General features: G+C 34.5%; 2 protein-coding genes across 2 annotated transcripts; both read right to left on the reverse strand.

Moving 5' to 3' along the window:
- Nucleotides 1-6425: 6425 nt before the first annotated feature.
- LOC144568264 (proline-rich receptor-like protein kinase PERK1) lies at nucleotides 6426-9791 on the reverse strand. The gene is made up of 9 exons (XM_078318554.1): nucleotides 9566-9791; nucleotides 9342-9457; nucleotides 8299-8808; nucleotides 7959-8045; nucleotides 7765-7835; nucleotides 7595-7674; nucleotides 7222-7381; nucleotides 6979-7140; nucleotides 6426-6666 (listed from the first exon to the last, which is right to left on the reverse strand). Exons 1-9 carry the CDS (start codon nucleotides 9679-9681, stop codon nucleotides 6541-6543), a joined length of 1428 nt encoding a protein of 475 aa, XP_078174680.1. The 5' UTR covers nucleotides 9682-9791; the 3' UTR covers nucleotides 6426-6540.
- Nucleotides 9792-12629: 2838 nt separating this feature from the next.
- Nucleotides 12630-15531, reverse strand: LOC144568265 (proline-rich receptor-like protein kinase PERK1). The gene is made up of 8 exons (XM_078318555.1): nucleotides 15197-15531; nucleotides 14296-14805; nucleotides 14126-14212; nucleotides 13952-14022; nucleotides 13771-13850; nucleotides 13346-13505; nucleotides 13104-13265; nucleotides 12630-12804 (listed from the first exon to the last, which is right to left on the reverse strand). The coding sequence occupies exons 1-8, from the start codon at nucleotides 15387-15389 to the stop codon at nucleotides 12679-12681; spliced, it is 1389 nt and encodes a 462-aa protein (XP_078174681.1). The 5' UTR covers nucleotides 15390-15531; the 3' UTR covers nucleotides 12630-12678.
- Nucleotides 15532-19916: the final 4385 nt, after the last annotated feature.

The raw sequence follows: 19916 nt of genomic DNA on the forward strand, positions 1-19916 counted from the left end.
TCTTTTCTGACAAACAATATACTCCAGAGAGCAAAACAAACCTTTGACGTCTATTTTCATAAATAACAAAATAAGACCAAATCATGGTTGAGTTGTACACTTAAAACTCTTAAAACTCTTAAATATCCTCAAATTAGGTAGAAATAAAAAGTGCTTTAAACGTGAGAGGAGTAAATATAAAAAGAAGTTTTGTAAAAATGTAGAAACGTAGATTTGAGACTGGGTCCGGGTATAAATAGATTATTAAGAGCAAATTCATGACCTGATCCAGAGTAACGAGTTTGTCAAAATTCAACATGTACCCGACCCAGTAACATCTCAACCCGGTAAAATATGGGTCGGGTCGGACGTGTCAGACGGGTCGGGTGTGTTGACAATATTTTTGTACACTCCTACATATAGTTATTTAGAGAATTATTTGAGTCCAAAAATTAAAAATGACAAATATCTCTAGGAGCCAGCTCGGTGAGGGGAGAGAGAACTGTGATTAACTGGATTATTAAGGAAATTAGAACAATAGATGCATACCTATCAAAATTTCTAATTTAGATATTTTTCCTGTATCCCCTTTAAATTTAGATATTTTTCATCTTTGTAGTCTTTGACATCTCTCCAGGAACTAAACAATCTTTATAAAATTAAAAACGCAACTAACAAATCATCCTTTTTATTTTTACCAAGAAATCCTTCCCTTTTCTAAAAATACTTCTTCAACTCTTTTTTCTACTCCCAAAATACTCTTAATTATTATCTAAAAACAACCAAAAAAATCTCTTAAAAACCCAAAAAATAGACAATTCAAACTAGGGGTGAAAACAGATCGGACAGTGGTAAAATCATATTTGTGTCCCTTTTTTATTTCTGATACAGATACGGATCGGATATTAGACGGATACATATGAATACAGATCGGATATCGGATATCAGATAATATCTAGCCCGTTTTCACCCCTAATTCAAACACTCATTGACTATATTAAAAGTGCACTCAAAAGACACCTAATTATTCAAGAATAGAAATCTTTAAAGTTATCACATTGTTAGCATGTCATTTTGACCATGCTCTGTTCCGGAATGTGGAAAATCGTTTTACAATATAAAAGTTGTAGAACTTGTTAGTTTTTTTTATAGAGTTTTGGATCACATTAATTATTAGAGCTCGTGTAAAGAGGTTATGGCCAAAATATTTAGGTGTGTCTCTCAGTGGTGTTTTTGTCAAATAATGAGGAAACCACTGCTGAAGCTATTATAATTTGTTTAAGCGCCTAGATGTTCTCAAAATATGTTGAAGTATTTCATATGACATGTCATTGAATGGTGTGGCTCAACGGATGAACGAGTATCAGAACGGCGCGATCCGAACGGTTTTAATTAATATATACAAAATTACAAATTATCAATTGCCTAGCTAGCCCCTTTCTCCATCCCTATTTTGATTTAAAAATAATAATAAAATAAAATCATAATGCGTGATGCATAACAATCGGCAGCCCAAAAAAATTAAACAGCTACTCAAAACATCGAATACTGTGTTCAAAAAGAAAAAGAAAAAAAACGTTATCTACAAGTTTAGAGGACTAACACCTATGAAAAATGTATAGATAGAAAAAGGACCCTTTCTTTAAAATCAAAATTAATAAAAAATAGAAGAAGAAAACGCCAATATATACAAATTGGTTTTAGTTTGTTAGTTGGGATATTGTGCTTTGGAAATTAAAGATATATATTTTAGTTAGCATCTATATTTTTGTATTCAAAGTTTAAATAGAATTCGGACCGTTCACATGATCTCCATTTTAAAATATATTTGGAGGCAAAAAAATTTATATTTTTTCCTATTTTTATATAGGTAGAAAATACTTTTTTTTAAAAATATTTTGGACCATAAAAAATAATGATTTTCTACCAATCTAAAAAATTACAAAAGATTTTGAAAAGAATATAAATATGATCACCAAGCACATTTTAATATGGAGATCATGTTCAATGGACCGGATTGACTATTTGGACTTTAAAATCGTAAAATATAGATGCCAATTAAAAGAGCTCCTTGATAAATAAACTACAATACCCCAACTCTTAGCATGTGCTCTCACTTGTTCTATTTTTGAAAAAGAAGCGGTGTGAATTTCAGTTCAGTTCAATCCAATAAAAAGATCATCAGGAGATGCCTGCCCTGCTAGGATTAATGCCACCAGCTCCCAGAAAAAGAATAAAGGTACATAAATTGGAAGTCAGATTTGATGCTGCTTTTTCAGATACTTCCCAAATTCACTAGTTATTGTTTCTCATGTGAAGGTAGTTTTTAATCACTCAATCGGTACTTAATTTTCTCTGTCAACAATTTTTTTTTTTTTTTTGAGAAATTTTTCTCTGTCAACAATTGTTTGAGCATCAGCTGTTGCTTGATAGATTGCCTCTCAAAATTCTATGCCTGTTCGTGTTGCTTTTTTTTTTTTTTTTTTTTTTTTTGTCAGCGGTGACCTGTTCAGGTTGTTAAGATTTACAATATTGGAAAATGGTATATGGCAACTGAGCGAGGATATCAAAATTCTTCAAATTAAACAGGAATATTTTCACTAGTTATTGAAGTCTAGTTGTACCTTACTCATCAATGGTCGATCCTGTGGTAATACTTGTATACAAGCAGCTGCGCAAGCTGTCATTCGCTTCATCTCATCATAGTTATATATATTACATAACCGTGAATCTACGAGAGAATCATAATTACCATTTTGTAATGCTTCTTTAAGCAACGGCCTTGCCTGAAAAGTGATGTATATACATTTTATGTTACTCCAGTTAAATAACTTTGTAAAGTTTTAGATGATCAGGAGAAAAGAGCTTACCCAATTTGCTAGTGTTTCAAATGGGTTCATTTCTTCTGAGATAACGGGGCGGGTTATTATCGGTTTTTTTCCAGTGATCAGCAAGAAGCACAACCCCAAATGAAAAGGTATCAGACTTTTCTCTTATCTCTCCTGTAGAAAACTCTGGGGCCAAATACCTATTATCCTCACATGAGCAATCTTAGTTTTAGCATAAGAAACTCTCACTAGTATCTGGTTATTGAACCAAAAGACTGTTATTACTCAAGGAAATAACAAGTCTAACTAAACTGTTTTGTGTAGACAGGAAAGTGAAACCACAATATACTTGTTCACGGATTGTGGAATGATGATTTCTTTGTACAAGACTTTTTTTGCTCAGAAATTTGCTGGTAAATGTACAAAAAGCTGATAATTTCATAATATTTTTTACATAGTAATTTGAAAAAAAATGCCAAAAAAATATTTGATTTATCGTAAAACTTCACATCTTACCCACAGGTACCTATGAGGTTGGTTGCAACAATCAAAGAAATGCCATCAGGGAACATTTTGTACATTCCAAAATCTGCTACCTACATATATACGAAGGAGCAGAATTGTTAATTTGTTATAATTACATACAAAATAAGTATTCTATAAATAAGGATTAGTTGGTTGAGCATCAAACTGAGTACCTTTGCTTCAAATGAAAGATCTACAAGAATATTAGCTGCCTTAATATATATCTCGATGAATAATCCTAGGTTGGCCTGGCACAGAATTAAATTAAGGCAAATGGAATGATGATATTTAAAAAAAAAAATCATCTTGTTCATCCAACTGTAGTAATATTGAGAAGTTCTAAGAAAAAAATAATTATACTCACATTCTTCATGCAGATATGCTAGCCCTTTTGCTGACCCAATTGAAATCTTCAGCCTAGTATGCCAACCTATGGTGCCTTCACGGTTACCTGATGATATATACGCAAAAATGTTAATAAGCGTACAATATGGATCAAACACATCTAAAAATGACATTAGAAGAAAAAACAATGTTTCATTTACCGTGCAAATGATAATCCACAGTTTTATTTGGCATGTATTCACAGACAATCATCCTTTTATCTTCTGTCATGCAACAACCAAAATATTGCACAAGGTGCTGGTGATGAACACGACTCAATACATCTACCTCCACTTTGAACTCGCGCTGTCCCCACGTGTTGTCAGACTTTAGCTGCTTGACTGACCTCCCTTCCATTGGACAAGATACCTCTGTGCACAAAACCGAACCCTCCTTCCCCAAGAAAATTACGAGCAGAGAACCCATTTGTTGCTTTTACCAACTCCTCATATGTGAATCCACCCTTGGGGAAGTCGATAGTAATGTTGACAGATGATAGTACATCTACTGGCTGTTGCAAAGGCCTCTGGGGATTTGCCATGTTGCCGTACCGACTGATTGGCATTTGTTTAGATGACACCTGCATTGGTAATTGATTTTGTGGGTTGGTGCATTTTGATGGGTGCGAAAGAGATTTGACATGTTGACCTGCATCAAAGATCAAAATGTTCACATTCCTTACATGTGTGGATAGTTGAGGGGATCCGAATCCCTCGGTTTTTTTCTTTTCACATCCTAAAGGTACAAAGCAAATTACCTTCTGTCTATTGACCAGTATTTAGCTATTATCATTCTAGAACCCAACATCAGTATCTAGGATTCTAGATACTATACAAAATAATAGGTGAAGATAACAAATTTATAGTTTTTTTTTAAAAAGCAAACAAGCTCGGATTGGTTGCTCGCTTGCACCAAATAACCTGTGTTCTGACCGAATCAACCCGAGAAAAACGAAGTTTCTCGCAGGTGATCTTCACGTGCTAAGACTCTCACTCTTTTTCTGACAACTGCTTTGTCTCCTGGGAATAGGGGTGTTCAAATGGTTCGGTTTATTTGGTTTTGAACTCAACTAGGGAATTTCGGTTTAAATGGTTCGGTTGTTCGGTTCAAATGGTTCGGTTCGGTTGATTTTATGAAGTAATTTGGTTTAAATGGTTCAGTTCGGTTTTAATTTCTCAAAACCGAATAAACCAAACTGACCAGTTATATAATAATTCAAGTATTATTTTGGTTTTTTTATTTATTTTGAACTTAAAAATCAAGAATAAATATTGATCTAGAACTTTGGATACTTTAGAACATCAATATATTTGTATAAAATTGAACCATGTGTGTAATGGTATCTTAATTTTCATTTCTATGAAATTATGAATGTATTGGCTTCTATATTGAGTTTTGATTTTTTTGAGATTTAATTCCTCTATTCGGTTCAACCGAACAAACCGAAGTTTAGTTCAGTTTAATCGGTTCGGTTTTAGTTCGGTTTGGCATTTTAATTCGGTCGGTTCGGTTGGGTTTTTAAAAACCAAAAAAAAGTTCGGTTTGGCAAATTTAGTTCGATTTAAACCGAACCGACCGTTTGAACACCCCTACCTGAGAATTGGGTTTCCAGAGTTGATTCTAAACCGTCCGATTGGTTTCAAAACATTTATGTGGACCGTTTAATTTTATCAAGTTTTAGATCGTTCTCACGAATACAGATGATTTGCACTAAATAACCTGTGCGCTGCCCGAACACCCCCAAGAAAAAAATTCTCTCAAGTGACCTTTACATGCTAGCCTCTCGTTCTTTTTTCAAACTGCTTTATATCCTGGGAATTGGTATTTTACTCTGTTTTTTTGTTTCAACTGCTCTGTCCTCTGCCTAGCTCCCCTGTTTTAATCTCCTTTTGAAGCCCTTCCACTATCGTTCCTTCAGCTAAATTTATCTCTCTCCTCAATCTGAATATTCTAGCTTACTCTTCGAATTTAAGAGCCAAAATTTCTGAAGGACAACAGAAGAAGTTGTTTTGTTGCATTAGAACTCTCAAATACTCCTTCCAAAAGAAAAGTTCTACTTAAAAAGAAAATCTTCTAAGAAGTATTTATTAATTCCAAAATAGTTTTGAACCAGTTATAATTTCCTCTGTTTTTGTCATTTAAATTTAAGACAGTTGAACGGCTGACAGTATGTACTCGAACAACGAGCTAAGATCATTCAAACCGGTGTATGAGAGAGAGAGAGTGAGCGAAGGCCTCCGAACCTACTCAGTACTCTGTTATATCATTTCAGAAAATTACTCTTTGCATTATAACAAATAATAATTACCACAGTTTTGCAAAATTTATGTAACTTACTCCATTAATTGTGTTTAAAAGATTTTAACCTATATTAGTATATTACTTATCAAAGACGAAATACAACTACTTCATTCATTTTTCACGATATCTGTGGAACCAATCCATTGTATGTATCGTAGAAACGGAAGGTGTAATACTTCAAATAATGAAATTATTTCTAGGAGTAACAAACCCTGTTCCAAATCGAGGTAGGTTCAAATCTTTATTCCACACCTCCACCTTTAAATTTGTTAATAAAAAGTTTTAAAATTAAATTAGTTAGTAAAATCATAAACATGATGAAGATCACAAATGCACAATCGACTGTCCAGAAAATTAAAAAGCCACTAATTTAAAAAAAAATATTCAATTTTTAAAGTGATCTACAAGTTTAGAGGACTACCAACTATGAAAAATGTATAAACAGAATAAGGGTCTTTCCTATGAATCACATTAACAAAAAAAACAAAAAAACAAAAAAAACGCCATTATATACAAATTGATTTTAGTTTGTGCTCTCAATTGAGAGCTGAAATTCCATTGATGAAACTGAAGCAGTGTGAATTACATCTGATATACCTCTAATAAAAATATCGTCAGGAGATGTCTGTCCTGCTAAGACTAATGCCACCTGCTCCACGAAGAGAATAGAACCACATAAATTGGAAGTGAGATTTGATACTACATTTTCAGATACTTTACAAATTCACTAGTTACTATTTCTTATGTCAACTTTTTTTTGTAACTCAATCAGCACTTATTTTTCTCTGTCAACAATTGTGTGAGCATCAGCTGTTTGATAGATTGCCTCTGTCAAAATTCCATGCCTATGTGAGTTATTGATATTTGCATTGTTGGAATATGGAATATGGCAACTGAGGAAATCACAATTCTTCAAATTATATAGAGAATAGTTTCACTAATTATGGAAGTCTAGTTGTACCTTGCTCATCAATGGCCGATCCTGTGGTGATAGTTGTACACAAGCAGCTGCACAAGCTATCATTCGGTTCATCTCATCATTGTTATATATATTACATAACCGTGAATCTACGAGAGAATCATAATATCCATTTTGTAATGCTTCTGTAAGCAATGGTCTCGCCTGAAAAATGATGTATACATTTTATTTACTTTAGTTAAAAGATATTGTAAAGCTTTAGATGATTAGGAACAAGAAGCTTACCCAATTTGCTAAGGTTTCAAATGGGTATGATTCTTCGGAGAAAACAGGGCGGGTTATTATTGGCTTTTTTCCGGTGATCAGCTCAAGAAGCACAACACCAAATGAGAAGGCATCAGATTTTTCTCTTATCTCTCCCATAGAAAACTCTGGAGCCAAATACCTATTATCTCACATGAGCAATCTTACTTTAGTATAAGAAACTCTTTAACTAGTCTCTGGTCAAACCAAAAGGTTATTATATCTCAAGGAAATGACAAGTCTGACAAATTATTTCACAGAATCTGACCTAGAAGGCATAGAAACAATATTGGTTTCGTAGTGAATTAAAAAATGTCAAAACAAAAATTGATTATTGAAAAACCTCACATCTTACCCACGGGTACCCACAAGGTTGGTTGCAACAACCAGAGAAATTCCATCAGGGAAAATTTTGGCCATGCCAAAATCTGCTACCTACATACGAAGGAGTTGAATTGTTATCATTACATACTGAACAAGGGTTCTACAAACAGAGATCAGTTGGTTGAGCATCAAACTAAGTACCTTTGCTTCAAATGAAGAATCTACAAGAATATTAGCTGCCTTAATATCTCGATGAATTATCCTAGGTTGGCCTGTCACAGGAGTAAATTAAGGAAAAAAGAATTACAACACTGGGTAAAAAATAAAATTCCATGTTCATGCAACCTCAGTAAAATTCTGAGGTCCTAAGAAAAAAATTAAAATGAATTACTCACATTCTTCATGTAGATATGCTAGTCCTTTTGCGGCTCCAATTGAAATCTTCAGCCTAGTATCCCAATCTATGGTGTCTTCATGGTTACCTGATGACATATACATATAGTTTCAATAAACGTATAACAGGGGGAGGGGGGTAATAAATAAGTGTCATGTAATTTTATTTTATGATGGGAGCTGATAGTATTAATTTTTGTAAAAATTAGAAGTTTTAAACAGCAAAAATGAAATTTTCAATTGACAGGCGGTGCTTAGAACCCCTTTGCTTGTACATCCCTCCACCCCTGAGCATATAAATATGGATCAAACACTATTTTAAGAAAACAATATTTTATTTACCATGCAAATGATAATCCACTGTCTTATTTGGTATGTATTCACAGACAATCATCCTTTTATCTTGTGTCATGCAACATCCAATATATTGCACAAGGTGTCGATGATGAACACGACTCAATACATCTATCTCCGCTTTAAACTCACGCTGGCCCCATGTGTTGTCAGACTTTAGCTGCTTGATAGCCACCTCCTTTCCATCACACAATATACCTCTGTGCACAAAACCAAACCCTCCTTCTCCAAGAAAACTGTGAGCTGAGAACCCATTTGTCGCCTCCACCAACTCCTCGTATGTGAACCCAGTTCTAGGGTAGTCAATGGCAATGTTGGGAGATGGCACTGAATTTACTGGTTGTTGCAAAATCCTCTGCTGATATACCATGTCGTTATACCGATTGATTGGCAATTGTGTAGATGGTACCAGCATTGGTAGTTGATTTTGTGGGTAGTACAGTGTCTCAGGTGGATTGGTATTCCTTGATGGGTATGGAAGGGATCTGAATTGTTGATCTGCATTAAGATTTGCAACATGCTTAATTTTACAGCCAACGCAATACATCAAAGATCTAATGTTCACATTCCCTATACATTTGTGGACAGTAGAGAGGATCCGAATCCCTCCCTTGTTGCTTTTTTCTATCAGATACTAAAGGTCATCAACTAATAGTACAAGCAAAATTTAAACATCTGAAATGAAGTTTCAATAATGGGTCCACACCATCGATTAGCACCAACGACAGGTATTCCCACTACCCTTTTTATTTTTTTGTAATTAATAATAGCAACCAGATATTAGAATAGTTCATGATGTCACAACCCCTAATAAACCCAGTTTAGATAAAAAGCAAGTAGAAATCTCTTATACAAGTTGTATACCTTAGTAGCACATAGTACAGTCTAGTACATAGATCACAGATTAAAACCCCTGTATGCTCTATATAATTTTCTTGAAATGTAAACTAAAAAAAAAAGTCAAATTGACAAACTAAATAGGGAGAAAATGCTAAAATAAAATCTATACAGAGCAAAACATGTGATTTTACCATTTATACACATGGAGCCTTCAAACACTCTGATACTGGCTTCAACAAACGAATCAGCAACAGCCAATAGTCCATTCATGATACAGTTGTCACAGCAGCAGAATGTAAAAGCACCCCTGAAATCATTTAATAATCACCTCAGCCTAAACTCTCCTAAAAAGAAAAAGAAAAAAAAAAAAAGGAAGAACAAATTAACAAATTACAGATGCACATGTCTTGCTTACCCCACAAACGCTATAAGGCTGATGCAAAAGGCGAGAATGTAAAGAACTAATAGGATTGGAAAGATTAAGATGAAAATCAATAGGCCAGTTACACCACGGTACTTATTTGGAAGCATTTCAATTTTGTGATATGCTTAATTCCCAAGCGATTTTGCAAAGAATATAGGAATATAAAACAGAAAAGACTGCCAATTTGCAATTGTAGTTTTCAAGTTGAATTGTTCTTCTTCCTAATCCAATCCTAAGTCATATCCTAGGCTTCCATTTTTCTTTCCTCACTGCAGTTAGTTCTTTGACCCAGTTAGGTCTGGATTTTCTGTGGCGTATACGATAGTTATTATAGGTGTTACTTACTGAAGGTAGAATTAAGTTGAAGAGTCATAGAAACAATATACGTTACGCGTTTAATTCGCGATTAATTCACAATTAATTCATGTATTAAATTTTTTTTTTGACATTTTTGAACCAAACTCCGAATAAAATGTAAAAAAAAATGTATAATATGTTTTATTCGCACATAAAACACGTACAAAACGCGAGTCATGAATTATTCGCGATAAAAATGTCAAAAAAAATTTTAGATTTTTTTTTTTTTTTGTTTTTCTTCCTTGTTGTACTGAATTGTTCCCGAATTATATCCGAATTATACTAAAATCACGAATTTTTAACCCTGCCAAACCGAATTTGAACTATTCTTTTGTCACTAAAGAGTGTAGTGTACAAGGCCTCCGATCAGTAAATAGCTGCAGGGATCATCCGTACAATTGGCACACTTGCATGATGGTACGGCCAAGTCTTTGGGCGAATGTCATTTTTGTTCTCATTTAAAAATCGTACATGTTATTTTCAGCAAAAGTTTTATACAATTAGTCAGCGGTTAGGTTTTACGTGAGAATTATTCACATCAAAGTAATATTCTTTATGATTTTTTTTTTTAATTAAAGAGATGAAGTGTGGTCACTGGATTTTGTCAAAAATCGATGAATATTTGAAATCTACTTTGTCAAAAATCAAATCAGACTGCCAATATTTTCTCAAAAATGGAATCACTTTTTAACATTATCATCGCTTGGTCCCTATTATTTCGAATTTTTTTCTTACCATCTTTCTAAAAAAAATCCAAAATAATCAGCGCAACCAAATTAGTCTGCGCAGATATTGATTTTACTTGATTTCATAGCAATTTGATTGCGCAACGACCTGTTGGTTGTATAAAAAATATTTGCCGAACTGATAATTCTATTTTTCCCAAAAATGTGGCTTTTAGTTTATTTTATATTTTTGGAAAGATGGTAAGAAAAAAGAATCGGTATATTAATAGCAATATACTTGAAAATGCAATTGTCTGCAAACTGTTGCAAGGCCAAGCCCCATTAATTTATTATTAATAGAAGGACCAAAAGTGAGAATAAAGCCCATGTAAGTATTAGGCCTTCACACACTGGCTTAAAATAACTATTTGGAAAAAAAAATTACTTTTGTTAAATTCATCAAACAAAATATCTCTCTTTTAAATTTATTTAAAAAAAAAAATACTTTTGTGGGTCTCAATTTTTCTTTCTAGCCCCCTCCCTCCTTCCTCCGAATGCGTATCCTCTGCATTAACTCAAAAGGGAATCTTTTGAGTTAATGAATCTCAATCATTTGATTTTAAGCGGAGCCAATCCGGCTCCTGTCGGTAACATAAGGAGTCCTTTAATATTAGTGCAGATCTAGTCTGCATGAATCTTAAAACAGAAAAAATAGTCGAGATGTATTAACTCAACAGATTCTGTTTTGAGTTAATGCAGAGGATACAAATTCCAATTCCTTCCCCTCTTTCTCCTTTCTCCTCCCACAACTGTGTTTGGGATGCATAATTGTTATTAAGCACTCGTTTATTAGAATAACTTGTGCCATTTGATTTTGGATCTGTAACTGTCATGAATCATCCATGCCCAAAAGGATGGCCGGATCAGATTAGATCAGATCTTCCAAATCGCGTCACTAATATTGTTTTTTACAAAAGTTTTTAATATCATATGGTTCTTTAATTATAGATCAGGCGGACTAAATATCATATACTAATCCTACTCTGTACCAGTAAAAAAACCAGTAGTACCAGTTACCAGTATCATCAACTACCAGAAGCACACCTTCAGTCAATGACGTCTTGCTCGAACTCATGCAAAAAAATAATATCAGCGAGAACTATTAGTACTGTTCATGTGAACTAAATCTCTCATTTGGTAACAATAACTGATTGTTTTTTTTGAAACATTTATTGCGGCATTGCATTGAGCATGACTCCTGAATTGTCTGTCACTTTCAGTATTTTACTAGCATGAGGCATTGTTCTAACTTCTAAGCGTACTAGATACTTTCTTCACAAGTACCACTTGGTACCATGCTCCCCCAGTTCCACGGTACATGATAACATTTCTGAGTTGCCTGAAGTATTTTAATCTTTCATCACCCTTTATATAATAAAATTACACTACAATATCTTACCTATTCCTTCCAATCTTAATTTTCTAGTTCCACACCTAATTATGAGGCGAACAAGATTCCAAGTTCTAATGGGATAAAATTGATAAAAAGAAAAACTCTCTACTTTTAGGATAGATGCATTAATTACCGCTGTATATTATTTCAGTAGGTCTAATTTGTTATGGTTACAAAAGATTAATTTTTACATTATGACAAACAATAGTTAAATAGTTTTCCAAAACTATTATAAGTTGTTCTATTTATTGTTTCAAAGATTGTTACTTACATTATTCACAACATCTACAGAAATGAATTGTGCCGATGATAAATTATTGCTAAGAGTAGCAAATCCTGTTCCAAATCGGGAGGAAAGTTCAAATCTTTATTTTGAATACCTCCACTTTTAAATTTATTAACAAAAAAGTAAAATAAAATTATAACACATGATGCATATCACAATTGACATTCCAGAAAGTAAAAAAAAAAACAATCTTTATGAAAGCAAAGAAAACTATCTTTTTAAATTTATCTACAAGTTTAGAGGACCAACACCTATGAAAAATTTATAGACAGAAAAAGGGCCCTTTCTTTAAAATCAGAATTAACAAAAAGGAGGAGAAAACGCCATTATAAACAAGTTGGTTTTAGTTTGTGCTCTCACTTGATTCCTGAAATTCCATTGATGAAATCGAAGCCGTGTGAATTACATCTGATATACCTCTAATAAAAAGATCATCAGGAGATGTCTGCCCTGCTAAGACTAATGCCACCTGGTCCATAAAAGAATAAAGGTACATAAATTGAAAGTGAGATTTGATACTACTTTTTCAAGATATTTTATATATTCACTAGTTACTGTTTCTCATGTCAAGAAAGTTTTTAATAACTCAATTGGCACTTATTATTCTCTGTCGACAATTGTTTGATTGATTGCCACCGTCAAAATTCCATGCCTGTTTAGGTTGTTGAGATTTGCATTACTGAAAACCGAAATATGACAACTAAAAAAATCACAATTATTCAAATTAAATAGAGAATAGTTTCACTATTTATGGAAGTCTAGTTGTACCTTACTCATCAATGGTCGATCCTGTGGTGATAGTTGTACACAAGCTGCTGCACAAGCTATTATTCGGTTCATCTCATCATAGTTATATATATTACATAACCGTGAATCTACGAGAGAATCATAACTACCATTTTGTAATGCTTCTGTAAGCAATGGCCTCGCCTGAAAAATGATGTATACATTTTATTTTACTCCAGTAGAATAATTATGTAAAGCATTGGATTTAGGCACAAGGACCTTACCCAATTTGCTAGGGTTTCAAACGGGTATGATTCTTCGGAGAAAACAGGGCGGGTTATTATCGGTTTTTTTCCGGTTATCAGCTCAAGAAGCATAACACCAAATGAAAAGGTATCAGATTTTTCTCTTATCTCTCCCATAGCACACTCTGGAGCCAAGTACCTATTATCCTCACACGAGGAATCTTAATTAGTTTAGCATGAGAAACTCTGGTAAGTCTCTGGTTTAACCAACAGGTTGTTATTTCCCAAGGAAATGAGAAGTCTGACTAAATTGTATTTGCTGAGGAATTTTCAGGTAAATTTAAATTAAAGCTGATAATTTAATATATCAGTATCTCACAGAATCTGACATAGAAGGCCTAGAACAGAACAAAAAATAAAATGCCAATACAAAAGTTGGATTATTGAAAAGCCTCACATCTTACCCACAGGTACCCACGAGGTTGGTTGCCACAATCAGAGAAATGCCATCAGGGAAACTTTTGGAGATACCAAAATCTGCTACCTACATACGAAGGAATTTAATTGTTATCATTACATACAAAACAAGTATTCTTCAACCATGGATTAGTTGGTGGAGCATCAAACTAAGTATTAAGTACGTACCTTCGCTTCAAATGAAGAATCTAGAAGAATATTAGCTGCCTTAATATCCCGATGAATAATCCTAGGTTGGCCTGTCATAGAAGTAAATTAAGGAAAACAGAATAAAATTGTCATGTTAATGCAACCTCAGTAAAATTGTGAGGTTCTATGAAAAAACTAAAAGGAATTACTCACATTCTTCATGCAGATATGCTAGTCCTTTTGCGGCTCCAATTGAAATCCTCAGCCTAGTATCCCAATCTATGGTATCTTCATTCTTGCCTGATGAGACGCGCAAAACTTTAATAAGCATACCTACATGCTACATTTGAAGGAAAAAAAAAATGTTTCATATTTCCATTTACCATGCAAATGATAATCCACAGTCTTATTTGGCATGTATTCACAGACAATCATCCTTTTATCTTGTGTCATGCAACAACCAAAATATTGCACGAGGTGTCGGTGATGCACACGACTCAATACATCTACCTCTGCTTTAAACTCACGCTGGCTCCATGTGTTGTCAGACTTAAGCTGCTTGATCGCCACCTCCTTTCCATCAGACAAGATACCTCTGTGCACAAAACCAAATCCTCCTTCACCAAGAAAATTCTGAGCAGAGAACCCATTTGTCGCCTCTACCAGCTCCCTGTATGTGTACCCACTCCTGGGGTAGTTGGTGATAATGTTGACAGATGACGGTGAATTTACTGGCTGTTGCAAATTCCTCTGCTGATATGCCATGTCGCTGTGCCGATTGATTGGCATTTGTGCAGATGGTACCAGCATTGGTAATTGATTTTGTGGGTATTGCAGTGTCTCAGGTGCATGGGTGCTACGTGATGGGTACGGAAGTGATCTGATCTGTTGATCTGCATTAAGATTTGCAACATGCTTAATTTTACATCCATGCAATACATCAAAGATCAAAAACCAAATGTTCACATTCCCTTCCTTGAGCTTTTTGCTGTTAGATACTAAACAGGTATATATCCCAAAACTAAACTTGTTGCTCCTCTTTACCTTTTTTATTTTATTCTATTTAATGATAGCCACCAGATATTAGTTCATGTTAGAAATTCCAATGAGCCGAATTTAGATAAAGCCCTCGTCTAAACATGCTAAATAACAAGTAGAAATCTTTAATACAAGTTGTATACCTTAGTAGCACATAGCACATAAAAAAGAGATTCAAATCGACAAAAATAAATAGGGAAAAAATGCTAAAATAAAATCTATACAGAGGAAAACATGTTATGTTACCATTTATACACATGGAGCCTTCAATCAATCTGACACTGGCTTCGACAAGCGAATCAGCAACAACCAATAGTCCATTCATGATATAGTTGCCGCAGCAGCAGCTTAAGCAAACTCTCCTGAGATAATTTAATAAACTTATCAGTCTAAACTCTCCAAAGAAAAAAGAAAAAGAAGAAACTAACAAATTACACATGCATAAGTCTTGCTTGATTACGCTGCTAATGCTACAAGGCCAATGAATAAGGCGAGACCATTAATAATTATCAGGATTGGAAGGATTAACGTGAATATCAATGGGTGCGTTACACCACGGTACTTATTCTGAGCCATTTCAATTTTCGTTTCTTTGTATTTGCTGAGAATAGAGGAATATGAAACAGAGAAGATTGCAAATTTGTAATTGTAGTTCTCAAGTGAAGTTGTTCTTATTTGCTCATTCTTAGTTCTTTGACCCGGTTAGGCGTGGTCAGGATTTTATGTGGCGTATATGGACTTATCATAGGTGTTGCTTAGTCATTGAAGAAAGATGTTGAAGAGAATTTGAGATTGTGAAAGGCCTACGATCACAAAATGAGAACTGCGGCCGCATTAGTATAAGTCACAGAAAATCTAGACTCATCAAGCCACAATCCTACCATCCTATGTACCACTAGTACACAGAAATGAGAACTAAAGGTACTTAGATACGGATTGGGTAAACACTTAAATTGCTTGATTGATGCCTCTTCTTCCAGATTTTCCTCTACGGATAATCAATTAAAGTTTCAATATTGAATTCAATATCGTATCCTTTTAACCAAAAGTTTATTGTATATTGACTTATATAAATTGAAAACAAAGCATGACTTCTTGCCTATTGGACCACGTGTTGACGAAATCTTGTCAATTAAGCAACAATTTTGATCCGTATTAAAACCGAATGCTCTGAAACCCTCAATATTCTCCGAAATTTTTATTCATAGTAAATAAAATAAAATAAATCAGAAAGGATTGAAAGTAATTTTAAAAATGAGAATGCAATTATTCAATATGATGGCGTTCTGCCAAGACGTCATATCGAAAATAATGTCTATGCCTGAAAAATATTACACGGGGACGCCATACGTACGGAGTGGTGGTTTTTGTTATAATATGAAGTCAAATTAATGGGTCAAACCCATTTGTCTTTTGCCATCGGTTTGAGCTTAACCGATGGTATTTGTTTTTCTTCAATCGACCAAACATTTCCACCGATGGTAATCATTTCCTTTTGCTATCAGAACTTTAGTCAAACCGTTGGCATTGAGTTTTTGATTAAATGGGTTAGCCGAAACTGTTGGATCTTAATCCAACGTTGAGCATATATGTGATATAATTATGAATTGTTTACTGTCATATATGGTTGTCACAATTAAAGTGATATAATATGAATTTAAGATATTAGACAATCAATTTATTCAATAGGGTGTGGTACATAAGTGTGTAGAACAATTTGGGCAAAGATCAAATCATTGATGGACTGATTCTGAAATTTGCAATTGAGAAAACTGTCTTTTGGGAGCCCAGTGCGGGTGGCTCACCTGCACTGGATCTGAGTGCGGACGCACTCAATACTTAGCCAATTTTTGAAAACTTTAGGAAAAAGTCCAACCGCAGTGTGGACGCACTGAGCTCCAGTGCGGGTGAACCACCCGCAGTGGGGACTTAGTCGATTTTCTGGAAATTCAATGCAGAAAAATGTCCGAGCCTAATGCGGACGTACTGGGTACTTAGTCAAATTTCAGAAGTTATGTTTTAAGCCCAGTGCGGGTAGCTTACCCGCATTGAACAAGAGTGCGGACGCACTCAGGATACAAACTATTTTTAGAGCTAAGGCGGTTATCAGGACGCTCCTTTCGACCCAGTGCGGGTGGCTCACCCGTACTGGACCTGAGTGCGGATGCACTCGTGTCGCCAGAAGTGTATAACTATATATAGATGAGTCCCCAGGATACAAGATAACCAACTCAACTCAGAATTCTAAAAAAGAGGTTATTCTTAGATAAAATTCTGAGAGCCTTCTCCCTTCTTCCATCATCAAAGAATTGAGAGGAGAAATCCATTAGAAACTTGGAAATGATTTATCAAAGGCGATCTTGTTGCTTTGGAAGACCTAATCTAAAATTCAACCAAAAGGGCGAGAAAGGAATAGCTTGCTAGAGTCCTGTCTTACGCTCACGGAGACGGTTGCTTCTCCGACCTAGGGTTTGATATTCCATGGCAAACGATATGGAATCAGGTATTGTATTCCACACTAAATATTATGTTTTGGGTCTCTTTGGCATAGGACGGTCTTAGGTTAAGGTGGGGATTGTTTCTTCTTCTCCGGAGTGTAAGTGTTTGACCCCTAGATGAGATGTAATTGTTTGATCTCTAAATAAGGCGTAATTATTTGGCTTTATGATTCCCAACAGAAACTTCATTGAGTTGAGCCAATTAACGTGAGAAAAGAAATGAAGCTGCTGCTCTGTCTCCCAAGCTCATCCTATGATTTCTTGCTGTCTTAATTAAATACATCTAAATACACTTGGAAATCTCAAATTAGTGTATAATATTGTAAGAGAGTGTTAGAGTGAGGGTTATTGGGTTGTTAATTTTTTTGTACTTGTAAAGACTCTTTGATCTAGTGAAGTTGTGTCGTGTGCTCTCGTGGTTTTTTCCGAAAGGGTTTTCATGTAAGATTTTGTGTCACTCTTTTATTTTTTTGTGCTTAATTGTTTATTTGAGTTGGTTTCTTATTTAACTTTCATATTTCTTCATTTGATCGGATACTTTGTATGCCCGCAAGGTGTTCGATAAAATTACTTATTGACCGAAATTGTCATTGTCCTCAACAGTTTTTGCTGGAAAAAAAAAAAAAGTGGGACTCTATACCAGACTTTGGCCTCTGGCGAAAAAAAAAATCTCAGATGTTATATCAGACTTTGACCTTTATCATAACTCATAAAAACACAGAGACATACGGCTATCTCTCTCCTCTCATTCTCTTACCCATTTCCTCGTTTATGAAAGTTTTCTTTATCTCCAGAGTTTTCAGGTAATAATTATTTTAGTTAATTTATTTACAGTATTTTTGAACTCATTTAGTTGTATACAATAATTATTTACATTTCAAGTTTCAAAAAAAATTATTATTTACATTTCGGAGATGAAGAAAATTGAGAAAACGAGGAAGAGAGATAGAGAACTTAAGTGCCAAAGTTTAGTATGACAACCTGTGATTTTTTTTTTCGCCAGAGGCCAGAGTCATAGTCTCACTTTTTTCTGCAAAAACCACCACTCCATATAGCATTCCGGTGTAATTTTATCCAAAAACAATCCGCAGCAAACAAAATTTATATATGACAAATTAAAATAAGTTCTCTTGTTGCATTAGAACTCTCAAATACTCCATCCAAAAGAAAATTTCTAATTAGACGAAATATTCTATAAAATAATCTTATTAATTCCATCTCAGTGGTATTCTTCTTCCAAAATAATGTCGGCGACATAATTAGACATTTCTATCCAATTGTCATTTAAATTTAAGAGAGTTGATCGGCTGACACCATGTACACGAACATCGTGCTAAGAGCATTCAAACCGGGGTATGAGAGAGAGAGAGTATTTGACAGTCACCGTCAAAGTTTTCAAAGAGAGGAGAGAGGGAGCACTTGAGCTGGAGAGGCGAGAGTCGAAAAGCTCGAATAGGAGGAGAATAGCGGAGGCGGGAAATAAAAGGAATTCATATCAGCTAATGTAACATAAAGTTTGTTGAGTTTAGATCCGGATCATTCAATCTGCTTTAGTACGAATATTAAAAAGATCTCGTATGTTCCACCACGAATCCGATTGATCTGGATTCTAATCGGACGGTCCGAATCCAAACATAAATTTGAGTTCCCTCCGAGGATCCGAATTCAAAAGTAAAAGCAGGTCGGTAACCAGAAGAAAGACAAGCTAACAATCTAACATGTGAGAGAAGTACTTAAGTAAGATAATGTTGGGCGAGTCCGCATCTTCTGCATTAACTCAAAAGTATCTTCTGAGTTTATGCATCTCGACCATTTAATCAGAATCGAAGCTAATTTGGTTCACACTTATGATGCATGGTTCAGACCTATTAACACACGTTCCGTTAATGCCTTTAATATTAATGCATAGAGTTGTTATACCCAAAGGTCGAGAGTTTGATTCCCCCTCATGAACCTTGGTAACTACTACTAAGTTTTCAAAAAAAAAATATGAATGCATATCTCAATCGGATAGTCCAGATCTATTAACACACGTTCCGTTAATGCAGAGGATACGAATTCATATTGGGCAGGGTACACAATGATTTAATCCTAAAAGGACAAAATATATACTAACCGTTAGTCTGATCTTATGGTTCAGATTTGTAATATGGATCTTCGATGCCATCACCACAATAGAACAATGAATGTGAACTCTCATGACATCTTTGGTTTTCATTTAATCGTCTGTTACTGTTATTATCAGAAAAGGTTTTATATCAGAAATCTGATTAATTGATAATTTGTTTATACAATTGATCAGCGGTTAGGTTTCACGTGTGAATTATTTATCCTGATTGCTCAAATCAAAGTAATATTCTTTATGATTATTTTTATAAATTAAAGAGCTGAAGTGTGGTCCCTTGATTTTATGTTACCCAATTGATACGGATCAAGTCCCGGAGGACCAGGCCGTAAGGTCTCTGTGG

Source organism: Carex rostrata, chromosome 17, assembly GCF_964058835.1.
Source record: "Carex rostrata chromosome 17, lpCarRost1.2, whole genome shotgun sequence".
NCBI classification, from domain to species: domain Eukaryota; kingdom Viridiplantae; phylum Streptophyta; class Magnoliopsida; order Poales; family Cyperaceae; genus Carex; species Carex rostrata.

Bases quoted from the DNA above. Each gene is read 5' to 3' on its own strand.
- LOC144568264 (XM_078318554.1), bottom strand. From the start codon at position 9,681: ATGCTTCCAAATAAGTACCGTGGTGTAACTGGCCTATTGATTTTCATC. The intron at 9,458-9,565 runs GTAAGCAAGACA...AAATGATTTCAG, and splicing joins AGCCTTATAGCGTTTGTGGG to GGGTGCTTTTACATTCTGCT. The intron at 7,675-7,764 runs GTACTTAGTTTG...CTTCGTATGTAG, and splicing joins ATTCTTCATTTGAAGCAAAG to GTAGCAGATTTTGGCATGGC.
- LOC144568265 (XM_078318555.1), bottom strand. From the start codon at position 15,389: ATGTGTAATTTGTTAGTTTCTTCTTTTTCTTTTTTCTTTGGAGAGTTT. The intron at 13,851-13,951 runs GTACGTACTTAA...CTTCGTATGTAG, and splicing joins ATTCTTCATTTGAAGCGAAG to GTAGCAGATTTTGGTATCTC. The intron at 13,266-13,345 runs GTAAGGTCCTTG...ATCATTTTTCAG, and splicing joins TTGAAACCCTAGCAAATTGG to GCGAGGCCATTGCTTACAGA.